Below are 21279 nucleotides of genomic sequence, written 5' to 3'. Positions count from 1 at the left end.
ACGCGTTAATCTGGGCAGATTACATGCTGCCCGGCCACGACAGCGTGTACACACGTCTCTATGGCAACCTCAATGACGTATTATCACGTGACAATATGGCCACTCTACTTCACCAGGAGGATGACGCTGGTCTTCGCCCACTTGAACTAGCTACACTCCTGCCTTCACTGAGCATGATCCTGGTGATACTGGATACAGAAGGGGTTTTCAAATTCCCCAAAATTACGCGTGGGTTCGATCAAGTCACGTGGTATGACCTCACGGAGTATCACGTGGCGAATTCCAGCAAACCAGCGAACCGCTATCTGGTGGCGCCAAGAAAAGCCATAGCGGCGTTCGACACAGAAGTGCTGAAAGAACCCGCGCTACTGTCTTTTATGGAAACTCCTGTGATAGCCGCCATGGTGGACAACAGCGTGTCCAGTCTGTGGCCGTTCTTGCTCCTCATGGGCGCCTGGCGCATAGTGTACGCTGTGATGTTTTGGCTGGCTGTCATTGCTCTTTGGTTCCGGAGATATTACAGAACATCTGGTTCTGGCACTAACGTAACGACATCTGCGCTGTCCAGTGCCAATACGTCGGCGGATCCATGCTGGGAGGACGTGACGGTTGACGATTTCGTCAAATGGGCTTATAACGTGGGGGATATATCCGTTTATTGTGTATTTGCCCCGTCGTTGCTTAATATCATACTTGGTGTTATTGGGAAACTGATGACCTCATACAAAGTTCACGTTAAGAGGTACAAGCATTTAATTGTCCATGAAAGAGAGATACGCAACAAGAAAAACACGATAGTCAGCGTTCGCTTTTACGAAATGGTTAACTTTGTTATGAATGTATGCGTGGCTACAATGTTCTTGTTAATGATCCAAAGTATAAGGACTGGCATTATAGACTCCTTTGCTTTGGTAGCGATGGCCATAGGTTCTTTTTTAAACGCCTGGAACGTATTATACGTTCTACAGTTGTTTCCAAAATTTGGACATTTTGTTCAAATTGTGCGCCATCTTCTGTACGACATGTTGCAATTCACTCTCTTGGCTGTAGTAGTGAGTTTTTCCTTCTTAATCGTTATGTACGCATACTTCCGAAGCCAATGCTATGGTGATTACACAAATTTAATATACGCCTATTACACAACATTCGCAATGATTCTTAACATGGTCAATGTCACGGAGGACGTAAACTCTCCTATTGTCTACGCAATCATGGCAATCCACGTGGTCTATGTTAGTGTCGTAGGAATACTGATGATAAACTTTCTGATTGCGTTGTTTTCAGAAACTGTTTCCAATTTGTATCAAAAGAAACATACCATAATGTCACTGCAGAGACTGTTTGTGATGAACGATGTCGAGGATCTGTTCAAACCAGTTTTGGTTTGCCTCAGCTGGAAGAGGGGTGTAATGGATCATGGCGGTAGGCTGTACTTGCCAGTCTCACATGGTCCGTCATTTTGTAATTAGTACGCTAAGTATAAAGTATTCACAGAATTTTATTCTCGATATAGAATATCTATAGTATTTCAACTGATGCATTTCATGTACTAATATACCCGGTACTACAAGCGCTTTGTAGACTCGCGTCTCTCCAGTGGTGAAAATAAAATTAAACAAAACAAGAAGACAGTTTCTTTTTCTTTTACGCGAAAACATGCGTTTTATGTTAAATAGAGGCTGAACAATGTGCACCGTTCATTAAGAAAAATTGCTACTAAAGATTACCTCCTAAAACAATGCTTATATACGGAAAAGTAATAATAATAATAACCAAAAATTAGCATCGGAAAGCCAATAGCGGTTCTTCACTTGCTCACGCAAACTTAAATTGTAAGCTTCCAGGCGGCCAAAGAATAGAAACTGTCAAGTATCCGGCACAATAAAGGGGAAGCACCCTCCGCCTGTTTCGAACATATGTAGGTGCACGGCCAGGTACGAAGTCACCCTTGTAGCATTAAGAGAACAGTATAAGGCGTCTAAAAGACAATTCTGTTGGCATCAGTGCGAGTGTAATCTATATATCCTCTCTCTGATTCGCCTGTGGATTTTCCCATCTATCTAACACAACGCTTAGCCTGGATTCTTGGTTGGCGGAGGTGCACGGTTCGAGGCTGTTAGTTTCTTCTTCTCGTTTGGTTCCACTGTTTTTAATATCTGAGCTCTCAGACACGTATTTTTCGGATGTGGCCGGAATCTCGACAGCAGGTAACTTGGAAGCATCCAAATTTTTCGACTCGATTTCGTGAGAGGATGTTTTCGTCAGTAAGCGCGGTTCACTCGAGTGAACAACGCGCTGTTCACTCATTTCCTCGTACAGCGCCGACAGCTGGGGCTTCATTGTGCTGACGTCACGCGGCTTCGGCGCAGAGCGAACTTTGGGCTCGCGCTTCTTTAGAAATCTGGTGATAGGATTCGGATTTGACGCTCTTCTCTGCATTTTCTTAGAAAGATGTAACGTTTCGCTGGTTCGGTTGCTTTTTGCTTGTTTTTCTGCATCGATTGCCGCCCCCTTTCGGCCTTTCACCTTGGACCTCTTCACCGATGACCTGTCTCTGCATAGCTTTGACAGCTGTTTGCTGTTGCATAGCAAACTGTCGTTGTAAATCTTTTGGGGGCCCAGAAGCGGAAAGAACGAGAACCCGTACGCAGGAGTGAAGGCCAATATGGACATCTCGCCGCCAAGGCTGTCAAGGTTTGGGAGGAAATGTCGGGAAGTATCGCTCTCGATGGTTGAACAGTAAGTGACAGAAGACAAGGCGCTGCTACAACTACTCACTTCCGTTTCCGGTGATGACTCCTGCATAATTAAGCGCGCAATGGAGTTTCTTATACTAATTGTAGTATTATTGTTAGTTTTAATCCATTTAAAAAACATTGCCATCGCTTTTTCGAACTGTTCAAAATTAATATCTAGCATATACTCATTAATAAACGTTACCGGGCCATTAAAAAAGAAAACTATATAGCATATTCAACAGCTTGCCCAAGGGTGACATCAGACACAAATGAGACTATGAGGACTATGTTTAATTTTTTATAATTTATCAAATTAATAAATATAGGCACCCTTAAGAAACCCATATCGAAACATGGACTTACACGTGACTGTGCCTCTCTTTTGCTAGAAGTTGTCACAGAAGGGATCACCTTCGGCGGGATCACCTTCGGCGGTTTAATGGCCACTGTGCTGACCACATCGGGCAGTAAGTTTCTTTGTTTTAAAGGTGTGGTTGGAGCACCTGACGGCTGGACGCTCCCAGTGGTCTGCTTCAGTGTGGCCGCCCCTCCAATGCCACGTGGAGGTACCATGTCCACGCCCCTAGATGGGGGTTTCCAAGCTGAAGGTAAATAGGGTCCATGAAATATTTGGGAACTCCAAGTTGAATCAATAATGAATAGTTAGAAAAACACAGAACCTGGACTTAACGCAGTGAGAACTGGCGGAAGTTTAAAATATGTTAGAATAAAAGTTACAAAAGCAGATTACGCGAAAATGTTTGCTGTCTTATTTACCGCAAAAGTACCCTTAGTACAGTTTGTCTTATATTTTCTTAAAGGTTAATCGACATTGTCATTATCAGTTTCATGTTAGCCAGTCTAAATAGCTCCAGTCATACCTGGCATTTGTTTGTTGTTACAAATGCTTCTGAACACCTTGGATCGGTCTTGCTTCATAGACGAAGCTATATTGTAAGGAGAGATTGTAAAAACGGAACTGAAAAGGCTTTCATGAAGATTTACTGCCGACGTACCTTGAGTGGTGCTAACATTCGAGACGCTTTTCAACCCGCTGGCGGTCCTTCCCGTTTGGCTCTCTGAGCTCATTTTGGAAGCAGTTTTCATGACGCTCTGGGTCCTTCCCGTTCCACGGGCGCTGCCGGAAGCATTCAAGGTGCTCGTCGTTTTCTTTGTTGGGATATCCGCCTCAACGGGCGCCTCAGAAAGAGAGTACCTGTTCTTGAGAGGGACAGTACGTGTGGCCACTGAAGTACCCCTTGACTGGCCAGGGAGCTGAAGGACGGCCTTGTTATTTGTATCTGACAGAATGAATTTGGCTTTTTAGTACACCGCACGCCACAACTACAAAAATATCAAGACATCTTCTGTGTACAATTAATCATAGATGTTTGTATTAGACAAACCCCAAAACAAATTATTGGTCAACAATCTCCAGCGGGGAAGGAGGGTCAACTACGGTCCTCGTCCATTTTATTGGCAAGACCAATAGGATTGTAAAATGCGCTCATCGTAATTTCATATTGTGGGAGTGGAAAAGCAAGTGAGAAGAGGGTTGTTATATTATTATAAGACAGGGTTGTTTTTAGAGGTTCACGTAAAAAATTCCAACCAAGGGTCATCTCGTTTGACTGCTTGTAGAGATAAAAACCTTTAGACTTTCGCGAATGACCTGTACTCAACAGCGTTTGCAGCTTTTGGTCTTCATTGCACTAATGGCTATCTGGGCGTCATTCCTTATTTTTCGGTCAACTAATTAGCGGCCATTTTACCAATTGATCAATTATAATGAAAAGGGATGGTAGATGATATCATTTATTCCAGATAATTTATGTAACATACAAATATAATGTATATACCGATCATACATATACATACCTGTAGTCTATGATGCAGGAAATAAATGTTGAATACAATAGGCAAACCTATAGGTATCCGACTCAAAGCAGGGACAACACTATGTCTAAACTGACAGCCCTCCCTGGCACATGGCATATGTTTTGGGTGCATGGTTAACACTTCCATCTGTTCCATGTTTCTTCATCCACAATAACATTTATATAAATTAATACGTATATATAAACCATCAGAAACAATAAAATAGAGGTCGATGTTGTTCCCAGGCTACGTATTCTCTCACTGCATACGCATCCTCATCATGTCTTTTCTTTCCACGTGTTCTTGTGAACCACGTTCTGATTATATTGGCAGGATAAAAAGGCCACTGGCAGGATAAAAAGGCCAACTTACAAACGATTCCATACAACATAAAAAATCCATAATAAAGCAAACTACTCAAAAGGCGCAAATCGGAAACCTATAGAAAATAAAATATTACAAATGAACCATTACAGATCAAGAAGACTGACTTTATAATATGAAAACATCCAAAAATCCATAAATAATTTTTTCACATTCATGATTTTAAAAATGATACCTTAAACAGTCGGTAAAATGCTTGGACTACATAAAGCCTCAACTAAATGTTTGTGTTGGAAAACGTAATATATACTGAACATTAAAAAATAAAAACAAATGGATCACCAGATCCTATCCTTTACTCCCTGCGTTTTTCCCTTACTGAAACCTTAGTTCGTTACAGTTGAACGCTGCACTGTAAGAACCTTGCTGACAAAGCACGTCAGTTCAGGCATTTACGCTTTTGTTGCTTTGGTTTTGATTATTAGATCTATTTAGAGAAGTTTTAGGTGTCAGTGATTGTTGTTCTTTCTTACCGCAAAATTTAACGTTGGCAAGAGTGTACAAATAAGGGTTGATCGCAGAGTTGAACGGCATCACGAATACGGCTACCCAGCTTGACACCTGCGGTGGAATTGGCACGTTAGCCATACTTAGAAACCCTAGCAAGGTCACTGGTCCCCAGCATACAAAATCCGTTAGTAAAATGACAGATACTTTTTTCAGAAGAGTAACTTCATCAGAACCCTCACGTCCAGATTTCTGATGGGTTTCAAAGACGCTTTTAATAATGCATATATATGCCCCTGTAACGTACACAAAAGCGATAAGAGCGGTAAACAAAAACATGGCGTAGGCATACTCACGACCACCAAAGTATACTCTGCTTATCGTAAATGGTATACACACAGAATTATGACCGTAGAATTTGTCAAAATATCCACTTTCGAAACAAGGAATGACGCTTGTAATAAAGCAAAAAGCCCACCCAACTGTCACTAAAACGGACGCTCTTTTCATCCCTAGTTTGCGGCACGACATACAGAAAACAATGGCTATCATTCTATCAGTTGTAATCAGAACCAATATCAGCATAGACATCAATGTTGAAAGCATGGAAAGGAATCCTGCGGTCTTGCATAACACACTGTCTGTCCAGACCTCAGCGTAAACAAAGTATTCCCCACGGTACAGGGTGTCCATCGAACCGATGATGATCAAATACACACCCATTAGGCAATCAGAAACTGCCAGATTAACTATAAAAAATATCGGAGGGGTCATTTTTTGTTTTCTGAGTCTGCTTACAAAAACGAAAACATTCCCAACCAAACTTAGAATTCCTACGACCCAGACAGAGACCTGTAAGAACTTATCGTAAAGCAGTTCGGAGCACGAGGAAAATTCGTCAGGTTTAGGTAAACATTCATTTACCTTGCCAACAGCGAGACAACAGATACCAAACCTGTCCGTCTTTAATGAGTTAGCAGAAAAAGAAAGGAAAACGCCAGTTTCGACAAAGATGCCTTCATTTCCAGACATATCAACTGTATCCAAATAGGACAAGCCTTGGAAAGCGCCATCTTTTAAAACGGCAATTTTGTTATAACTTACGTTCTAATACTTTAAAGAGACTAAACCTTGAAACGTGTTTGCATGGACGGCCTTGATTTGAAGGTTACTAAGATCTAGTGCACGTAGCTTAGAAACGCCATCGAATGCCCCGGGGGAAATTTCAGTTAATGGGTTTCCACTTAGCAAAAGGACATTCAAATTTGTCAAGCCATTGAAGGTATTTGCCTGCAGGGATGAAAATTTGTTATGCCGTAGGTCTAACTCTAACAAGTTATTTAAATGAATAAATGTCCGGTTAGGAATAAAGTCTATTCCGTTCGAACTGATATTTAGTTTTAAGAGCATGAAATATCCTTGGAACGTTTCGTTTGCTAAATGGAGTCTGTTGTCCCCAAAAGCAAGACTTCTGGTATATGTTGATATGCTTGGTATCTCGGACGCATTACCTCCAGTACAGTCAACGTAATGCCCGTTACAGACGCAGTTCATGGGGCATGTCTTTATTTCACAGAACCTTTCGTCGTCATCAGAAAATTTGCAGTTGACCACACCGTTGCATACCTCGCTCTGGTGCAGACACTGGGTCTCTCCTTTGCACCTGAAACCATTGGGGCACGTGTGATTGTCGCAAACAGCCTCGTCCTCTCCCCGTGGACAGTCCTTCTCCCCGTCGCACACCTGTCGAAGTGGGACACAAAACGAGCCAGGGCACTTGTACATGTGTGGACACTGAAATCTGGCGCAGTTTTGCAAATGTTCAAATCCCCTGCAAGTCTCAAATCGTTCGTGTTTCAGTTTATCGTGAACGCATGCCAGCTGCCGATCAACACACCGGACGTGTTCCTTCGTGCATCTCATTTTATTCGTCTTCACACAATACGGCAGAACTATAATGGTCTGCCAAGTACCATCTTGACAATTTGAGGACTTGCGCTTAATGGTTGGTATCACTGAAAGTGGCTCGTCCTCCTGTGTCACTCCATAACAGTCCGGATAGCGGTCATCTATCTTTTGAGGAGCTAGACACTTGCCTGAGTAACACTTTGTATTTTTCTCGCATGTGCACGAAACTTTGGGAATTTCGTCGGAGCCATCCAAACAGTCTTTGAAAAAGTTGCACATTTCTTCCCCACTAATGCACTGCCCATTTTCACATCTGTACTGGTCAGTATTACAAGGTGGATAGACACAAAAATTCTCGTCGTCTGTACCATTGGGACAGTCGTTGACATGGTTACATACTTTACTAATTGGGATACACGTACCATCGGAACACTGGTAGGTGTGTTGTCCACAAGTACAGTTCTTCTCATCTTCCCCTTTGGCACAGTCTGAGGTTCCATCACACACATTAACAGTAGATATACAACTGCCATCTTGACACCTGTATTGGTGTTGTGAGCAGTTGACAACGCTCTGTTTCGGATCTGTCTCACAAAGAGCCAAGAGTGACTCACTGTGGTCGGGATGCTGGCATAAACCGTCCTCATCGTTTATGAATGAATGGTTAACATATATAAGCCTTCTGCATTGGTTCTCTTGGGATCTCACCCACACTGCTGAGATACCTGAGAGCAATCTGGAACCGTATAATTTCCGTGTACTTGGCGATATCCAAGAGAGTTCTTTGCCCCAAATGCTGATATACTGAAGAATATCTTGGTTCTTGTCTAAAGTTTCGTTAAAGACGGCTAAATCTCCGTTCAGAGACCTGCATGCCTCTACAGCGGCGCTATAGGTGAGGTTGCTGCCGGCCGGTAAGCGCCAATATCGTGGATGGTAATGTGAGACATACGTAGTTCTGCTGCCAACCCTCAAAAAGGCTTCAATCTGGGCCAAGGTGTAAAGAAACAAACAGCGCCCTGCTATGTACACCCAACTTTCTGGACAGAACGTTTCATTGTGTGTATACCGGTATGATGTTATGCCTTTTGCCAGAAAAGATTTGGAAATGCCTGTACTTGAATCTGTTTTTGTGACCGGGGCTGCAGGCTTCTCACAGATGGCGGTCATACAGCATATTGGCTGGTGACAAGGGACTTTAACCCAGTTACCCCAGCGTGTTTTGTCGTGAGACAAATTTGGGCATGATAGAAACGCCATCATAATAGTGCAATCACGTTCGGCGCCCTGAGCCGGTTGCAGTACTTCCTCCGAAACAATTGATTCCAGTAAAAAAGGAATCTTATAGGAGTTGAATCCATAAATCTTTGGGCCATACCATTCACTGTAAACGAAAGCTCCTCCGTCCGTCCAGTTATATACCTGGAATTAAATTTGAAAGAAAGAAATATTGAGAAGAGAGGTGGAGATGCAACTATCCCAAAGAGGGAGACGCACATACACACACGTGTGCGCGAGGGAGCGAGCGCAGACTCACGCAAGCCTACGCACGCACACACGGACGCATACATAAACACACGCGCACACATACACGCTCACACATCAACCGAAACACACGCACACCAATATGAATGCGCTTTATTGCACAGATAAGGTTGTCCCAGGGCGCTGCCCGCGGGTAACACAGAGTTCAAGGGGTTGCTTTTGGTTATCTAACGATTCTGGGGCCCGTTTCACGAAGCATGCAGTCGTTAATAATCGATCTTGTGCTTACATTGATGTCATATATATTGGCTTCAAAAACACTAATATTTGAACGAAACAATTTATAACCCACTTCATTGAATATATTCCATAACTGTATTATCTAAATTTTATGTTCTTTATTATCAAGCGTTTTATTGCTTGTGCTTTACTATGAAGTATGCTGATAGAGGATTTTTAGTATCAAAATCTGCTAGTAAGAACGTTGCAATACTTTAAAAGGCATTGTGCTTGTAAGGTTATACTGTCTTCACTGTTCAAAACGTTAAATATGAAAAAAGCTTACCTGGTTTGTATATTTAAGCCCTATGTAGATTGCACTGGTGCAGTAGAAATTAGAACATACATCCTGATGATACAAAATTTCAAATCTATTAAGTAATCGGCCCAGGAAGCGAGCTTCTCGCCGTGTCTGTATGCTGACAAGATGGCCTGAATCTCTCGCACACTCGGTCTCAGCTTCAGACCACGTGACTGGCCGATCATGATTCCTTAACCGATAACAGCTCCCCTCAAAAAGGTTGTACTCTTGGTCGCATGAAAATGGTTCCACCATTTTACGGGGAATGGCTTTGTATTCGACACGTACGTCGTCTTGTAGTGCGGCGGCGCATGGTACCCATTCAATGCTCATTTGGTCGTAATTTCCAAGAAGGGATAAAAATTGCCTAGAACTATTCATGGCATGGGAATGTAACCTCACTTCATTAAATTCCGTCACGTCATAAAATATAAATGAACCGCAGAGGACACCATGTCCTTTATCAAGTCGGACTTGCAGGACATATTCTGCAGGAGCGGTCAGATAAAACTTGCATCCCGCCGTAGAATAAGCACGGTGGACTCGGATCCACCCTTCATATGGTGACGTCACCACGTGCGCACACGCCAATTCGCGATCTTCATTATCGAACACCACGTCTATGTCAGCCTCCAACCCTGCTGCATGTACATCTAGGTCGCTACTGAATATAAGTTCAACTGAAGCGTTCAAGTAAAGTTGAACATTAAGAATACTGGGTTCGAGATACGAATGCGTGCCACATACAGATCCCCAGAGAGTATATATAGTTCTAGCTATGCTGTTAGAAAACGGTGTTTTGCGCGAAGTAATCACCATGTAATCTTTGTCGCATCCGTCGGAGAGCTCAAGGTCAAATTTGGTGAAGCGAACGCTGGCCAGCATATTTGATGGCACTCCAATTTCTTTGGTTAGAAATAGCCCAGCTGAATAGGAATCGCCACCGCTTTGAGGTACAACAAATCTTATGCCGTCCAATTTGTGGTCGCTGAGTGCAGTAAATACAAGGAAGATTGGGAGGTAGAAGTGTCCATTTAGTGCCACTGCGTCCATGGCTTGAAAATGTCCAGCCACCAATGTAAGTCCTATCATGATGAGAGAGGGATGGCTTTGGTTTAATCGTCAATGAAAATGAAATGCGCGAGTGTGAACGCGAGTGCGCATGTGTAATAATGTGCCCTGTGGATAAAGGCTCGGACAGTCCATGTACCATAGTGACAATTGAATGACAGCTCAGATAGCCTCTCTGACGATAGACCCACTGGATTAGATACTGCTGCAGATTAACAGCGCCTACTTAATGACATATCGGTGTTAGACCACTAGTTTAAAGTATTATTTTATGGATTCACTGACATATTTTAGAAAAAGAAATGATACATTATAACGATATACAGTATGCAGAAACTTGACAAAAGACTTTTGACTCCCCCTCCAAAAAAAAAAAAAATAAAATAAATAAATAAAATAATAATTATAATAATAAAAAAAATAATAATAAAAGTGATAAATAAATAATGGGTCACGGTCATTAGATCAGTTGAAGTAGATGGTGGCGTGTCGTATCATATTCTATTTTTTTTGTTTAATTATCAACAATGGTATCTAATAAAATTTACATGTAACACATGTGATAATATCTTATTTTCGCCTTCATATTGAAAACCAAGCGCAGTTGGACCGGTTTGGCCTATGTTACTCAAATACTAATAAATACTAAATATTAATAGATTCCCTTCCTCCTCACACCTTATACGGGCTCTGCATGTATATAAACACGGTTGAAGAGGTACCGGGGCAAAGGGCTCCTTACACCCAACGATAGATTTATATACAATTTCTTTTCTTCTTTTGTTTTCCAAAGCAGATGATAACCGGCTTGAGGCTGGTCAAGAGAAACGAATTCACGTTGTAATTGACACCCCAGTCTGGAGATTATCATATAGTAATTGCCAATAAATAATTCATCTGGGTAAATGTCACGCTAGCTAATTGGAAGATTAAAGCCAAGGCTTTGCAACTTTGTAGATGAAAGCTCTAGTATAATTACCAAATCGATCAATAAATCAATCATGTTTCAAGCTTTGATATTTTCTGGCTTTTTTTTTTACTATATGTGGATGGCTATTTACATCAAATAATACTGCAGAAAATTGCAAAGACTTCATTGTTCAACAGAAAAATATGATGCGATTCAAATACAATGCGGTGCAATCATACTATGCAACATGCTAAATTACAATTCGTATATTTCATATTTGTAGCGGAATAGAGGGGGTTCAAGGAGTTTGCTAAAGAGGGGGAACGAGTGCAGGAAGGATACACAAAATGCCCAGCGCCCTTGAGACAGAAAAAACAGAAGATAGCTTTTACCAACCATATGTGGGGCTCTAGTTCCTTGATTTAGTCTCTTTTTGCTTGACTTTATTTGTCCATTTGTTTATTTATTTATTTATTTATTTTGAAGGGGTGGGGGGGGGTCATCTAATCAGAAACTAAATGAGGGGTCTTCTGGTTCTGCGATTACTACATATATATGATGCTAAATTAATCCCAACGAAAGCATTATCCGCGTATTTAGAAAAATATCGAACTTTTGACACTCGATATAAAGTAAATATAAATGTCATATAATGGGGATCGTGTCATGTTCCCTCGAGATCGAGCAAAGTTTGGTTTCGATTCCATTCATGTTATCCAAGCTGCTAAAATATTCATGATGCAGACAACGAAAGACAAAATAGTATATGCTTCTCTCTTTTACGAAACTCTTAAGCAAGAAGATATGTAAGGGTCAAATATGTATGTACTTGAAGAGGGCCTAAGAATATGATTGTATTAATCCTCTTTTTCATTCAGTAAAAGACAATGCTGGCAATCTTCTCACCTACGTACATGTACAGGACACGAGTTCAAACAAAATAATCAAGTAATGACATTGGGCGGATGGTCAATTCTCGCCACACGTCTAATAAATTGCTTATTTCCCCGGAGGAAATTACTTCATAAAGTGCTGTTTATGCAATCTAGTATTCGCATGTTGAATGGCAAAACAGGGGTCAACGAGTTAAGCTTGTCTCGCTGTATCCTGATGACGACGCTTCTCTACTGATTTAGCAAATCTTTATTTCGATACCTCCTCAGGTTACATTATGTTATGTGGACTGTTGGAGGCTAACGAATACTTTTATTCTAAAATTTATGTGTTTGTTTGTATGTTTTTTATTTATTTAAAAGCAGGTTATTTGTACCGCTTGTAGTGGTCAACTGGGCACTTCCTTAAAAAGCCCTCTGATGGACTGGGGAAAAAAGGAATAGCTTTACAGTTTAAAGGTCTCTTTAAGAAATCTGAAGGGGTTGCTCCATTGCCTATCCCCCCCCCCCCCCCCAAATCGGCCTACGTCCCTGAACACCTAAGATGAGGTTATACACGTAAACCCTGTGGACACGTGAAAATAGTCGTAGATCAAAAGGAAACATTGTAACATCATTTCTGATATTAACAAAATTATATTAATAAAATTTCTTTACATCTACCATAATGAAAACTTACCTGCTTTTGCGTCTTTTTTCAATGACCCGCCTGCTTCTAAGTCCGCTTTGCGACTACTGAAAGCACAAGTGAATTACATTTTAATCATATATCTTGCAGTATTCATGTGATTTTCTTAGAAAGATTGCAAACACCACCGTCAATACCTTAATTAAATTACATTATAAAACCTTCGGACCTTCCTGTTACTACGTTATATTAAATGTAAGCCAGTAGTTGCCTCGAATAGTAAGTCATGTATATTTGTAAATTTTTATATATGTATTTAGTACGTAAATTTAAACTTCTGACCATGCAAAGTAACGGTGCATGTATTCAATTAGTAAACAAATTAAAACTTAAAGTTTTCCTTTATTTTATACATATATATTACACGGTGAATCAAACATCGTACAGGCCGCGGATGAATGTCTGGCGGCTTACTTGTGTGTGATTTTCTCCTGCCTGACTGCTACACTTTCTTGCCGTTTCAATGCCTTAGCCGGACGGTAGTGGGTCTCTTGGACACTCTGCACATCAATATCGATCTCCACCTGAGCCGGACCGGTCACGGTGTCCAGTTGTGAGGACTGGTCATCTAAGGAGTAACCTGATGGTTAAAGACATTGAGTTTTAATAGAGTGTGTTCAAAACAAATGTGGCAGCGGTAAAAACAAATCCATGTAATACATGCTACCACAATTGAAATTTATACCACATTGTTGGGATCAGTTATTTAATTACATTTTTGCATGGTAAATCACCAAAAGTACAGAGGTCAGGCTTAGCTTAAAATTTATCGGATATTGGTGTTATTCACTCATGCGCGTGTCTACATTGAAACATACCCGATTGATCAACAGCAAAACGCGGCGCCTCCAGCTTGCCTTGCCTTGTACTGGGTTGGCCTGTCCTGTTCTTGACCGCCGGATTAAGGATCTGTAATCTGCTCTTCGTGTTCCTTGGGGACACTACAGACCTGTCGCTTAGGTCTGCCGTTATACGACTCACGTGCTGCTTGGCCTGTCGGACAGGCGACGCCAAGTGAGATGGACGCTTTGAACCGACACCTTGGACACCGTCAGCACCTTGTTGTTCGTATCCCCCAGATGTGTCCTGGACTATTATTTTGCTTTCAAAGCCACCAGAATCCTGCCTCGACTTAATCGCACCCTTGTCTCTATGCATGTAAGTTTGGTCTTGGGTACGATGAGACTGTTTTTGTTTGATAGATTCATCGCGGTCGCGGTTCTTTTTGCCAGCCACCCGATGTTTCTCTTTCTCCGCAGTGACCCTCCCCGCTGCCCCAGACTGCTGTCGGTCTTCATATTCGTCTTCTCCAGAATCGTAATATTCCATCGGGCCGGACGCTTTTGTCCTGCTGGAACCGGGTTCCCCCAGGTCGTCGCTGGTAAAGGAGTAAAATGAATCGTTGCTCCAGTCGTACGAATCATCGCAGGTGGGGTCTGCATACTTCTCTACAAGCAAACCTTCGCCTTCTTGTGACCCGTCCAGCGCACCACTCGGCTTTGCATTTTTCGGTCGTTTTCGTCCTTTGGACCTTCGTTTCTTCCTGCCGTCCGATGGACGTTGTTGTTCGGCGTTCTGATCGTATTGCATTCGCCTCTCCCAGCCAGCGTATTTTGAGTGAAGTCGGGGAGGGACGTCTCTTCTGCCCGCTGTGACTTCTGCGGCCTCGTAGGCAATGTCTTGCATGATAGCTTCGTAGTGATCTGAAGCAAAACAGATGGTGAATAACGGGGATGAGATACCAACCACGGTGTGAAACCACTTGCACACATACGCGTACCATGACAATGAACAAAATGTGTCTGTTCATGGGTGCATATGTACTAATGACCAGATGGAAAATTCATAACTAAACCTTTATAGATGGTAGCGGATATACTGTAGAAACTGGGCAGTAAGCAATATATCAACTCACGTAGGTACTCCAGGGTGTAAAGACCAACCCGTACAGTCCAGTCTTACCTCCAGATTAAATGTGTGTGTGTGTGTGTTTGTGTGTGCATGCGTGTGTATGCATGACTTTGCGTGAGTGTGTGTGTATGTGTGCTCGCGAGCGTGAGTGCGACAGAGTTATTCAATATGAGGTACCCTGCTTCGACACCACAGATAAGAAATAAGTTACCTTGCATGTGCTGCATGTCCGAGCTGGACCCCATCGCCCTCCATACAAACACGTCTGCATCCGGGTCGTCATAGTCTTCATCCGAGTCATCCTCGGCATCGTCTGCGTAAAAGCATATGAAGTTGAAAGCATTGCAATTAAAAAAAAACATGCAAAAGCGACTTAACCCTAGTATATTTGTGCAAGTATTGTCATATTTCATTAATAACCATAAAATTAGACAGTTTACTCTAAAAACTTAAAACACGATATCAACTCAGTACATTGATCTTGTGCAACGCCTTAATAGGCCCTGATGGTCGTACGTAAGAGACGTATCCGTTGTTTATGGGCATATGAACTATATTAGAAGTTCGTTCAAGGCGCTTGTGACTATACGTCGCTTTGTTAACCACTGAATGCTTTAATATCACAGTGTCAAAGGTATTCGGGAAGACTAAAAAAAAATCTTAAATTATCGCTTCACAGTGTATGTATAGGTAGCCTGACTGTGAATATTCGATTGGTATATGGTACCCGGTGAAACCAGTTTCCTTTCAATTTGATTAATGGCAAATGGAAAAACCGAACAATGGTCCTTTTGTTTGGAAATTCCGTACAAACTGAACAGGTCTAAATGTAAATACAATCCATCGGAAGCGAAACACACTTCCACCCTCTATGAATGACACCAAATATATTGGTGTTTGAGACCAAGCATGACGTATGTGTGGAAATGGTGTTACCGCAAAAAATATCGGTAAGCTGTCACATGTTTAGCTGTTTCATTCACAGAGGGTGGAAGTGTGTTTCACTTTTTTAGGGTTTGTCAATGTCATTATTTTTCATATCCACTGTTTCAAATAATGACATTGACGTAAGCTATAAGTGTCCTTTTCAAACCATCGATCGTTTACCAGATGAGAAATATTTACTACCAGCGCCGCAGCTTCCTTTGCAAATCAAATAACCCTTTATTTTGGCAGGCTTATAAAACACAAAAAGGTATCCAAGAACCACGGGAATATACTTAAACAAGACCACGATCAATCACTCAACAATGTTTTCACAACTGTAATTGAGCATAAAGTGGACATGGAATGAGCGACATAGACAGCATTCAGATGCCACTGCCATTGGTCGTTTGATTCAATGTGCAGATCAGGATAAAACGGCATAACATTCCAACTGCTTCTGAAATTTATTGTTACCTCAAGTCGTTATAACATTATGAATCTGAATGATGACACTGACATCTTAAGTCTCAGTTCGTATTCATTAGATCCTGGCCATGGAAATCCTGATGTCGGTGTCCAAGATCATATTTTCATTAGATCCGCAAGAAATCAGTGTACGAGCAGTAATACACAAGAGGTGAATGTTATAACAAAACCTGGGCACCCAGCACTGGAGACCAGATGGGACCTGTACGACATATTGATCACGGACAACGCTGCAGAACTAGAAGCGTGGTTGGGTAATCTGCCGGCACCGGACATCAAACGCCTAGTGAACACACCGTTCGTATATGACATTAACAGAAATACCAGCTTCAAGCAGCCTGCTCTCCATCGGCTTGAAACTCCCGCTTTCTCCGCCCCCATATCTCTGACGGTTGTTTACGGAGCCGTTCACTGCTTTGGCGTGCTGCTGAAATACGACGTCAATATTCTTACTGTTGATGACAAAGGATCCAACATTATACACGCACTGGTCTGGGCAAACCATAAATGGCCTGGTCAAGATGACGTGCACAGACGTATGTATGGCTACCTAAATGACACGTTGTCTCGCGACAGTATGAAAGTCCTTCTTCATCAAGTGGACGAAACTGGACTTCGTCCACTGGAATTGGCTACAATTCTACCTTCGCTAACAATGGCTTTGACCATACTCGATACAGAGGGGATTTACAGATTCCCACAAGTTACACGCGGGTTTGACTTAATCACGTGGTACGACCTCACAGAGTACCACGTGACAAATTCCAAAGAATCTTGGAGCCGCTACATGATAGCGCCAAGAAAGGCCATAGCAGCATTCGATAAGAACGTGCTGAAGGATCCGGCGCTGCATTCTTTCATGGCATCGCCGGTCATATCGACGCTGATCAGCAACAGCGTTTCAAGCTTGTGGATCTTGTTGCTTGTCACGGATGCAATTACCGTGATCTATGCCATGCTGGTCTGGTTTGCCCTCATATACATTTGGTTTAATGATATATTTCAAGACGAGGACGGGACTTGGGCGACCTTTATAAATAATGATACTGTTTTGGATTGCAAGAAGGACCTGCATAACGACATTTTTGTCAAAACGCAATGGCAGATAGGACAAATAAGCGTCTACATTTGTCTAACTTTTTCTTGTTTTAACATTGTGTATAACATCGGCACAATTTTACTAACTGTCTTCAAAACGAGAGTTTTAAATCACAAACAGTACGCAATTTATTTCTTCGCACTTTCCAACAGGCAAAACACCATCGTGAGCGCTCGTTTTTTCACAGTCGTATATTTCTTCAGGGATATTTTTATTGTTTTATCATTTCTTCTGTCAATACAAAATGACAGGTCGGACGATGTAAAGGCATCTATCCTTGGGCTTTTAGCAACAGCCGGCGCTATGAATATGATGCACGTAATTTATATACTCCAACTGTTTCCTAAACTAGGAGACTACGTTCAACTTGGCCGACATCTTCTTTTCGACTTCCTCTATGTAGGCTTTCTTACAGCGGTGTGCATGTTTTGTTTCCTGCCTGGGTTTTATTCTTTCTTTCGAAGTGAATGCAGTGCAGATTTCAAAGACGTATTGTCCAGTATCTACACGCTATCCAAAATGATATTGAACATGGTGCATGTCACGGAGGACGTGAAACCGCCCTTTGTACTCGTTGTGATGTACATGCATATCGGCTTTGTAGCCTTAGTGGCGATCATAGCCGTCAACTTTATGATCGCTGTGTTTTCGGAAACTGTGTCCCGGTTGTACGAAAGCAAGGACGTCTTAAAGTCCCTGCAGAAACTGTTAGTTATGAACGACATTGAATCTATAGCCAAACCGATGTTAGTAATGTTGAAATGGAAAAAAGGCATGATTGAGAAAGACGGGCGGCTATTTTTACCAGTGCACCACGAACCTTGTTTGCTACAGAAAAGGAGAGCATTGAACATGTAGACGGACTACAATTGTCTTATGTCCAAATACCATATCAATGAAAACAACACCACCTAATAGTTAAACCTCGCTAAAACAACTCGATGATATGACATATTCCACACGCCAAAGAGTATAATAAGATGAAAGGAGGACTGTAAAATAAATCACCGGTTTTCTGGTGTGACGCTTCTGTTTCAGTTGATACAACATAACACGGTATTGTTTGCTCGTGTCGATAGCAATCTCTATGCATCAGCTATAATAGAAAACTCAAGTGAGGCAATTAAGGAGCAGAGCGTGTTCGTTAAACCGACTGATTTGGGTGTCCGATAAGGATTACTTGCCGATTCTCCTACCCTGTAATTATCATGCGGCCTCTATTCTTCGACCATTCGGGGCAGGGTTGGGAGTCCATGCGGCCTTTTGGTAAGGTTACTTTCCGGCGGCACTGTACCACAGAAACTTGTTGTATCTGGGATTTTATATGTTTTTGTACTTTAGTAGCCACTTGTTATCAATATTATAATTCATGTTGTCTCAAAGCCTTTCTCTCTTTTGTGCTTTCAAGCTACTTTTGATTCTGTAAGCAGAATACATTTTATATTTGTGTTGAGACGTCTCGTGCAATAAAAGAGAAACTGGCATCCTTTCAAAGATTGTCTGTTATGAATAACGCAAATGAGCTTACACACGTACCTCGCATGTACATTGTGCTTGAAAACATCACAAGACTCTTCAAAACTATACTTGTGAGAAAAAAAAATTTTTTTTCAGTTGACAAAACCATAAACAGATGTCACTCACACATAACTGTTATACTAGTCCCAGCGTCCCTTGGTTGCTCGGTTGCCTGTGGTCTTTCGTCCTTTCCATCTCGGTACGCCCCCTTGCCGGCGGACGTGGCAGGGGTGTTGGGAGGCACTAGTCGGACGTCTCGATCTTCGAACGCACATGTTGTAGCCCCTGTTATGGCCTCGTCATACGTCTTGGGGTGTGTTCTGTACCTGGTGTCGCCCGTGGTCGGAACTAAGAAGGGACATTGGTATAGGATTCAATGTATTTTTAAATACATGTTAAAACACAGTAGTTAGAACATGACGAATGGAGGAATTGACAATTATTTCTTTGCCTATTACCTATGGTCCTAAACAAAATATTAGAAATAATAATAATAATAATAATAATGTTAAATGTAAAAATAAGAATGAATCTGTGCATAAATGAAATTTCAAATTATACTGGCTTTCGCACTGGCAACGGCCATCTCGCTTATCACAGGGCGCGATATCCAAACCACCTGCGTGTTTGAAATTTATGTCTTAGAACTAATTATACAAAACAATTTGATGATTATTAATATTTACCTTCCTGAATATAAAATGGCCGGATGTCTAGTGGAACCACGACACCCCCACCACCCAACCATTGACCACATTCAATTAAGAGACTTTCCATTAGTTGTTCTAACTTGAATAAAAAACCTTGGAGTTATCATATGTTTGTAATCACATTTGTAAACCAAGACGGCCACTTACCCTCGCGTTTACCAGGGTACAGCATCTCCTCGGACTCAGTCAAGGGTCTCGATTCCCGCGTCCTCCCCACCTCGTCAACCCCCGTCCCGCTGACCTCCCGCACGGGACTCTCCGTCTTCTTCCACTGGTCATAATCCACCTCTGCCTGCGCCTTAATGGCCATATCTTCCATCCAGGACCTGTCAGTTGCCATGGCAAAATCAACATTGGCATCAACATCATCATCTTCGCCATCATCGCCATACGCAGCTAACTGTTGATCTACAATTCTTCCTTTTCTGGAATGGCGTTGACGTTGGCTGTCCGGTCGGGCAGGCCTTATCTTTTCTGTTACTTGACCTGCAGGTAATTAAATAAAAAAGATTTCTACATGTACCATTTCTAACAACGGATACTGTTACTTCAGATTCATAAGTCCTTACTGAACAGGGGATAAGACGTACATGTATTACAATTGCTTTGCATTGCAACCACATGATGTTCATAAAATAAATTTAGCCCAAATTCGAAATCACGACAAAATATATTCAAATTATCACTGTGAATCATTTGCACTATGTCATTCAGAACCCGAATCCGTGATAGTTAGTTGGGCTAGTAACTGCGTTCATTTAGACACAGTAATGAGGCAACGCAACGTGTAACAAAACCAACAATACCTCACTTTAATTCCACCCACCTGTTTCCAGATCACTCTCATCGGGCACCATTTGCGGAATGTTAACGGCGACATTTCTTGACCGACTGCTTGGCTCTGTACCAGTGACCGGCCGCTTGTCAAACTTTCTGCCCCTGCCAGGTGGACCCTTTTTTCCGAAATCGTCTTTTTCGCCCACCCCTGGTGGCTGTTTTTCGATGCGTTCCAATGATTCCATCCAAGAGATTTCGTCCGCCAGATTCAACCCAATGTCCGAATCGTCTTCCAATGCATACCGACTGCTGAGTCGATGTTTTTCAAAGCTTCCCTGACTTCGTCTGTGAAGTCTGTGTCCACTTCCTTTAAAATACACCGTGTAATGTATATATTTAGCCATCTTAGGCAAACTGTCTGCGGGATTTTATTTTGCTTTTCTGTGCACATTAAAATTGAACATAACGGTTTACGAAACAGGCATGTAAATTAGTAAAATGTGAACAACTTTTAAGAATGCACATACATGTAGAATGCACTAGGCTGTGTCAATAATTGATATTAGATAGGCCTACAAGGTAATTAAGGATCTTAAATTTATGCCATTGCAAATATTTGTAAACTATTGTACCATACTTTTTCTTTGAATTGTATAATGGCGAATTACCATTATTATTATTATTATTATTATTATTATTATTGATTTATTCATGTTTTGCAAACGACGAAGTGCAAACAGTCTGCATAATTTGCATTCCTGCATTGCTAACTAAACAAATAAGAGTGTTTGATGCACATGGACTCACTAAAAGCATGATATTTTTGACAATTATTCCTCACATTTTCGTAAGCTGTAATAGCGAGGTCA

General features: G+C 41.7%; 1 protein-coding gene and 1 pseudogene across 1 annotated transcript; both read right to left on the bottom strand.

Annotated features, from left to right (window-relative positions):
- Nucleotides 1-1480: 1480 nt before the first annotated feature.
- On the bottom strand, nucleotides 1481-15200 carry LOC147761123 (uncharacterized). Its single transcript, XM_087016163.1, has 7 exons — nucleotides 15105-15200; nucleotides 13801-14685; nucleotides 13397-13562; nucleotides 12974-13029; nucleotides 3755-4039; nucleotides 3102-3340; nucleotides 1481-2799 (listed from the first exon to the last, which is right to left on the bottom strand). Exons 1-7 carry the CDS (start codon nucleotides 15136-15138, stop codon nucleotides 2017-2019), a joined length of 2448 nt encoding a protein of 815 aa, XP_086872289.1. The 5' UTR covers nucleotides 15139-15200; the 3' UTR covers nucleotides 1481-2016.
- Nucleotides 5385-10512, bottom strand: LOC147761124 (uncharacterized; annotated as a pseudogene).
- Nucleotides 15201-21279: the final 6079 nt, after the last annotated feature.

This window comes from Lingula anatina, chromosome 6 (assembly GCF_051362555.1).
Source record: "Lingula anatina isolate TDL-2025a chromosome 6, LinAna3.0, whole genome shotgun sequence".
NCBI classification, from domain to species: Eukaryota; Metazoa; Brachiopoda; class Lingulata; order Lingulida; family Lingulidae; genus Lingula; species Lingula anatina.
This window is presented reverse-complemented; position numbering and strand designations above follow the sequence as displayed.

Excerpts from the sequence above, each read along its gene's own strand:
- LOC147761123 (XM_087016163.1), bottom strand. The coding sequence starts at position 15,138 with ATGGGGTCCAGCTCGGACATGCAGCACATGCAAG. Across the intron at positions 13,030-13,396 it reads CAGGAGAAAATCACACACAA|TAGTCGCAAAGCGGACTTAG; the intron begins GTAAGCCGCCAG and ends TTGTGCTTTCAG. Across the intron at positions 3,341-3,754 it reads GAATGTTAGCACCACTCAAG|CTTGGAAACCCCCATCTAGG; the intron begins GTACGTCGGCAG and ends ATTTACCTTCAG.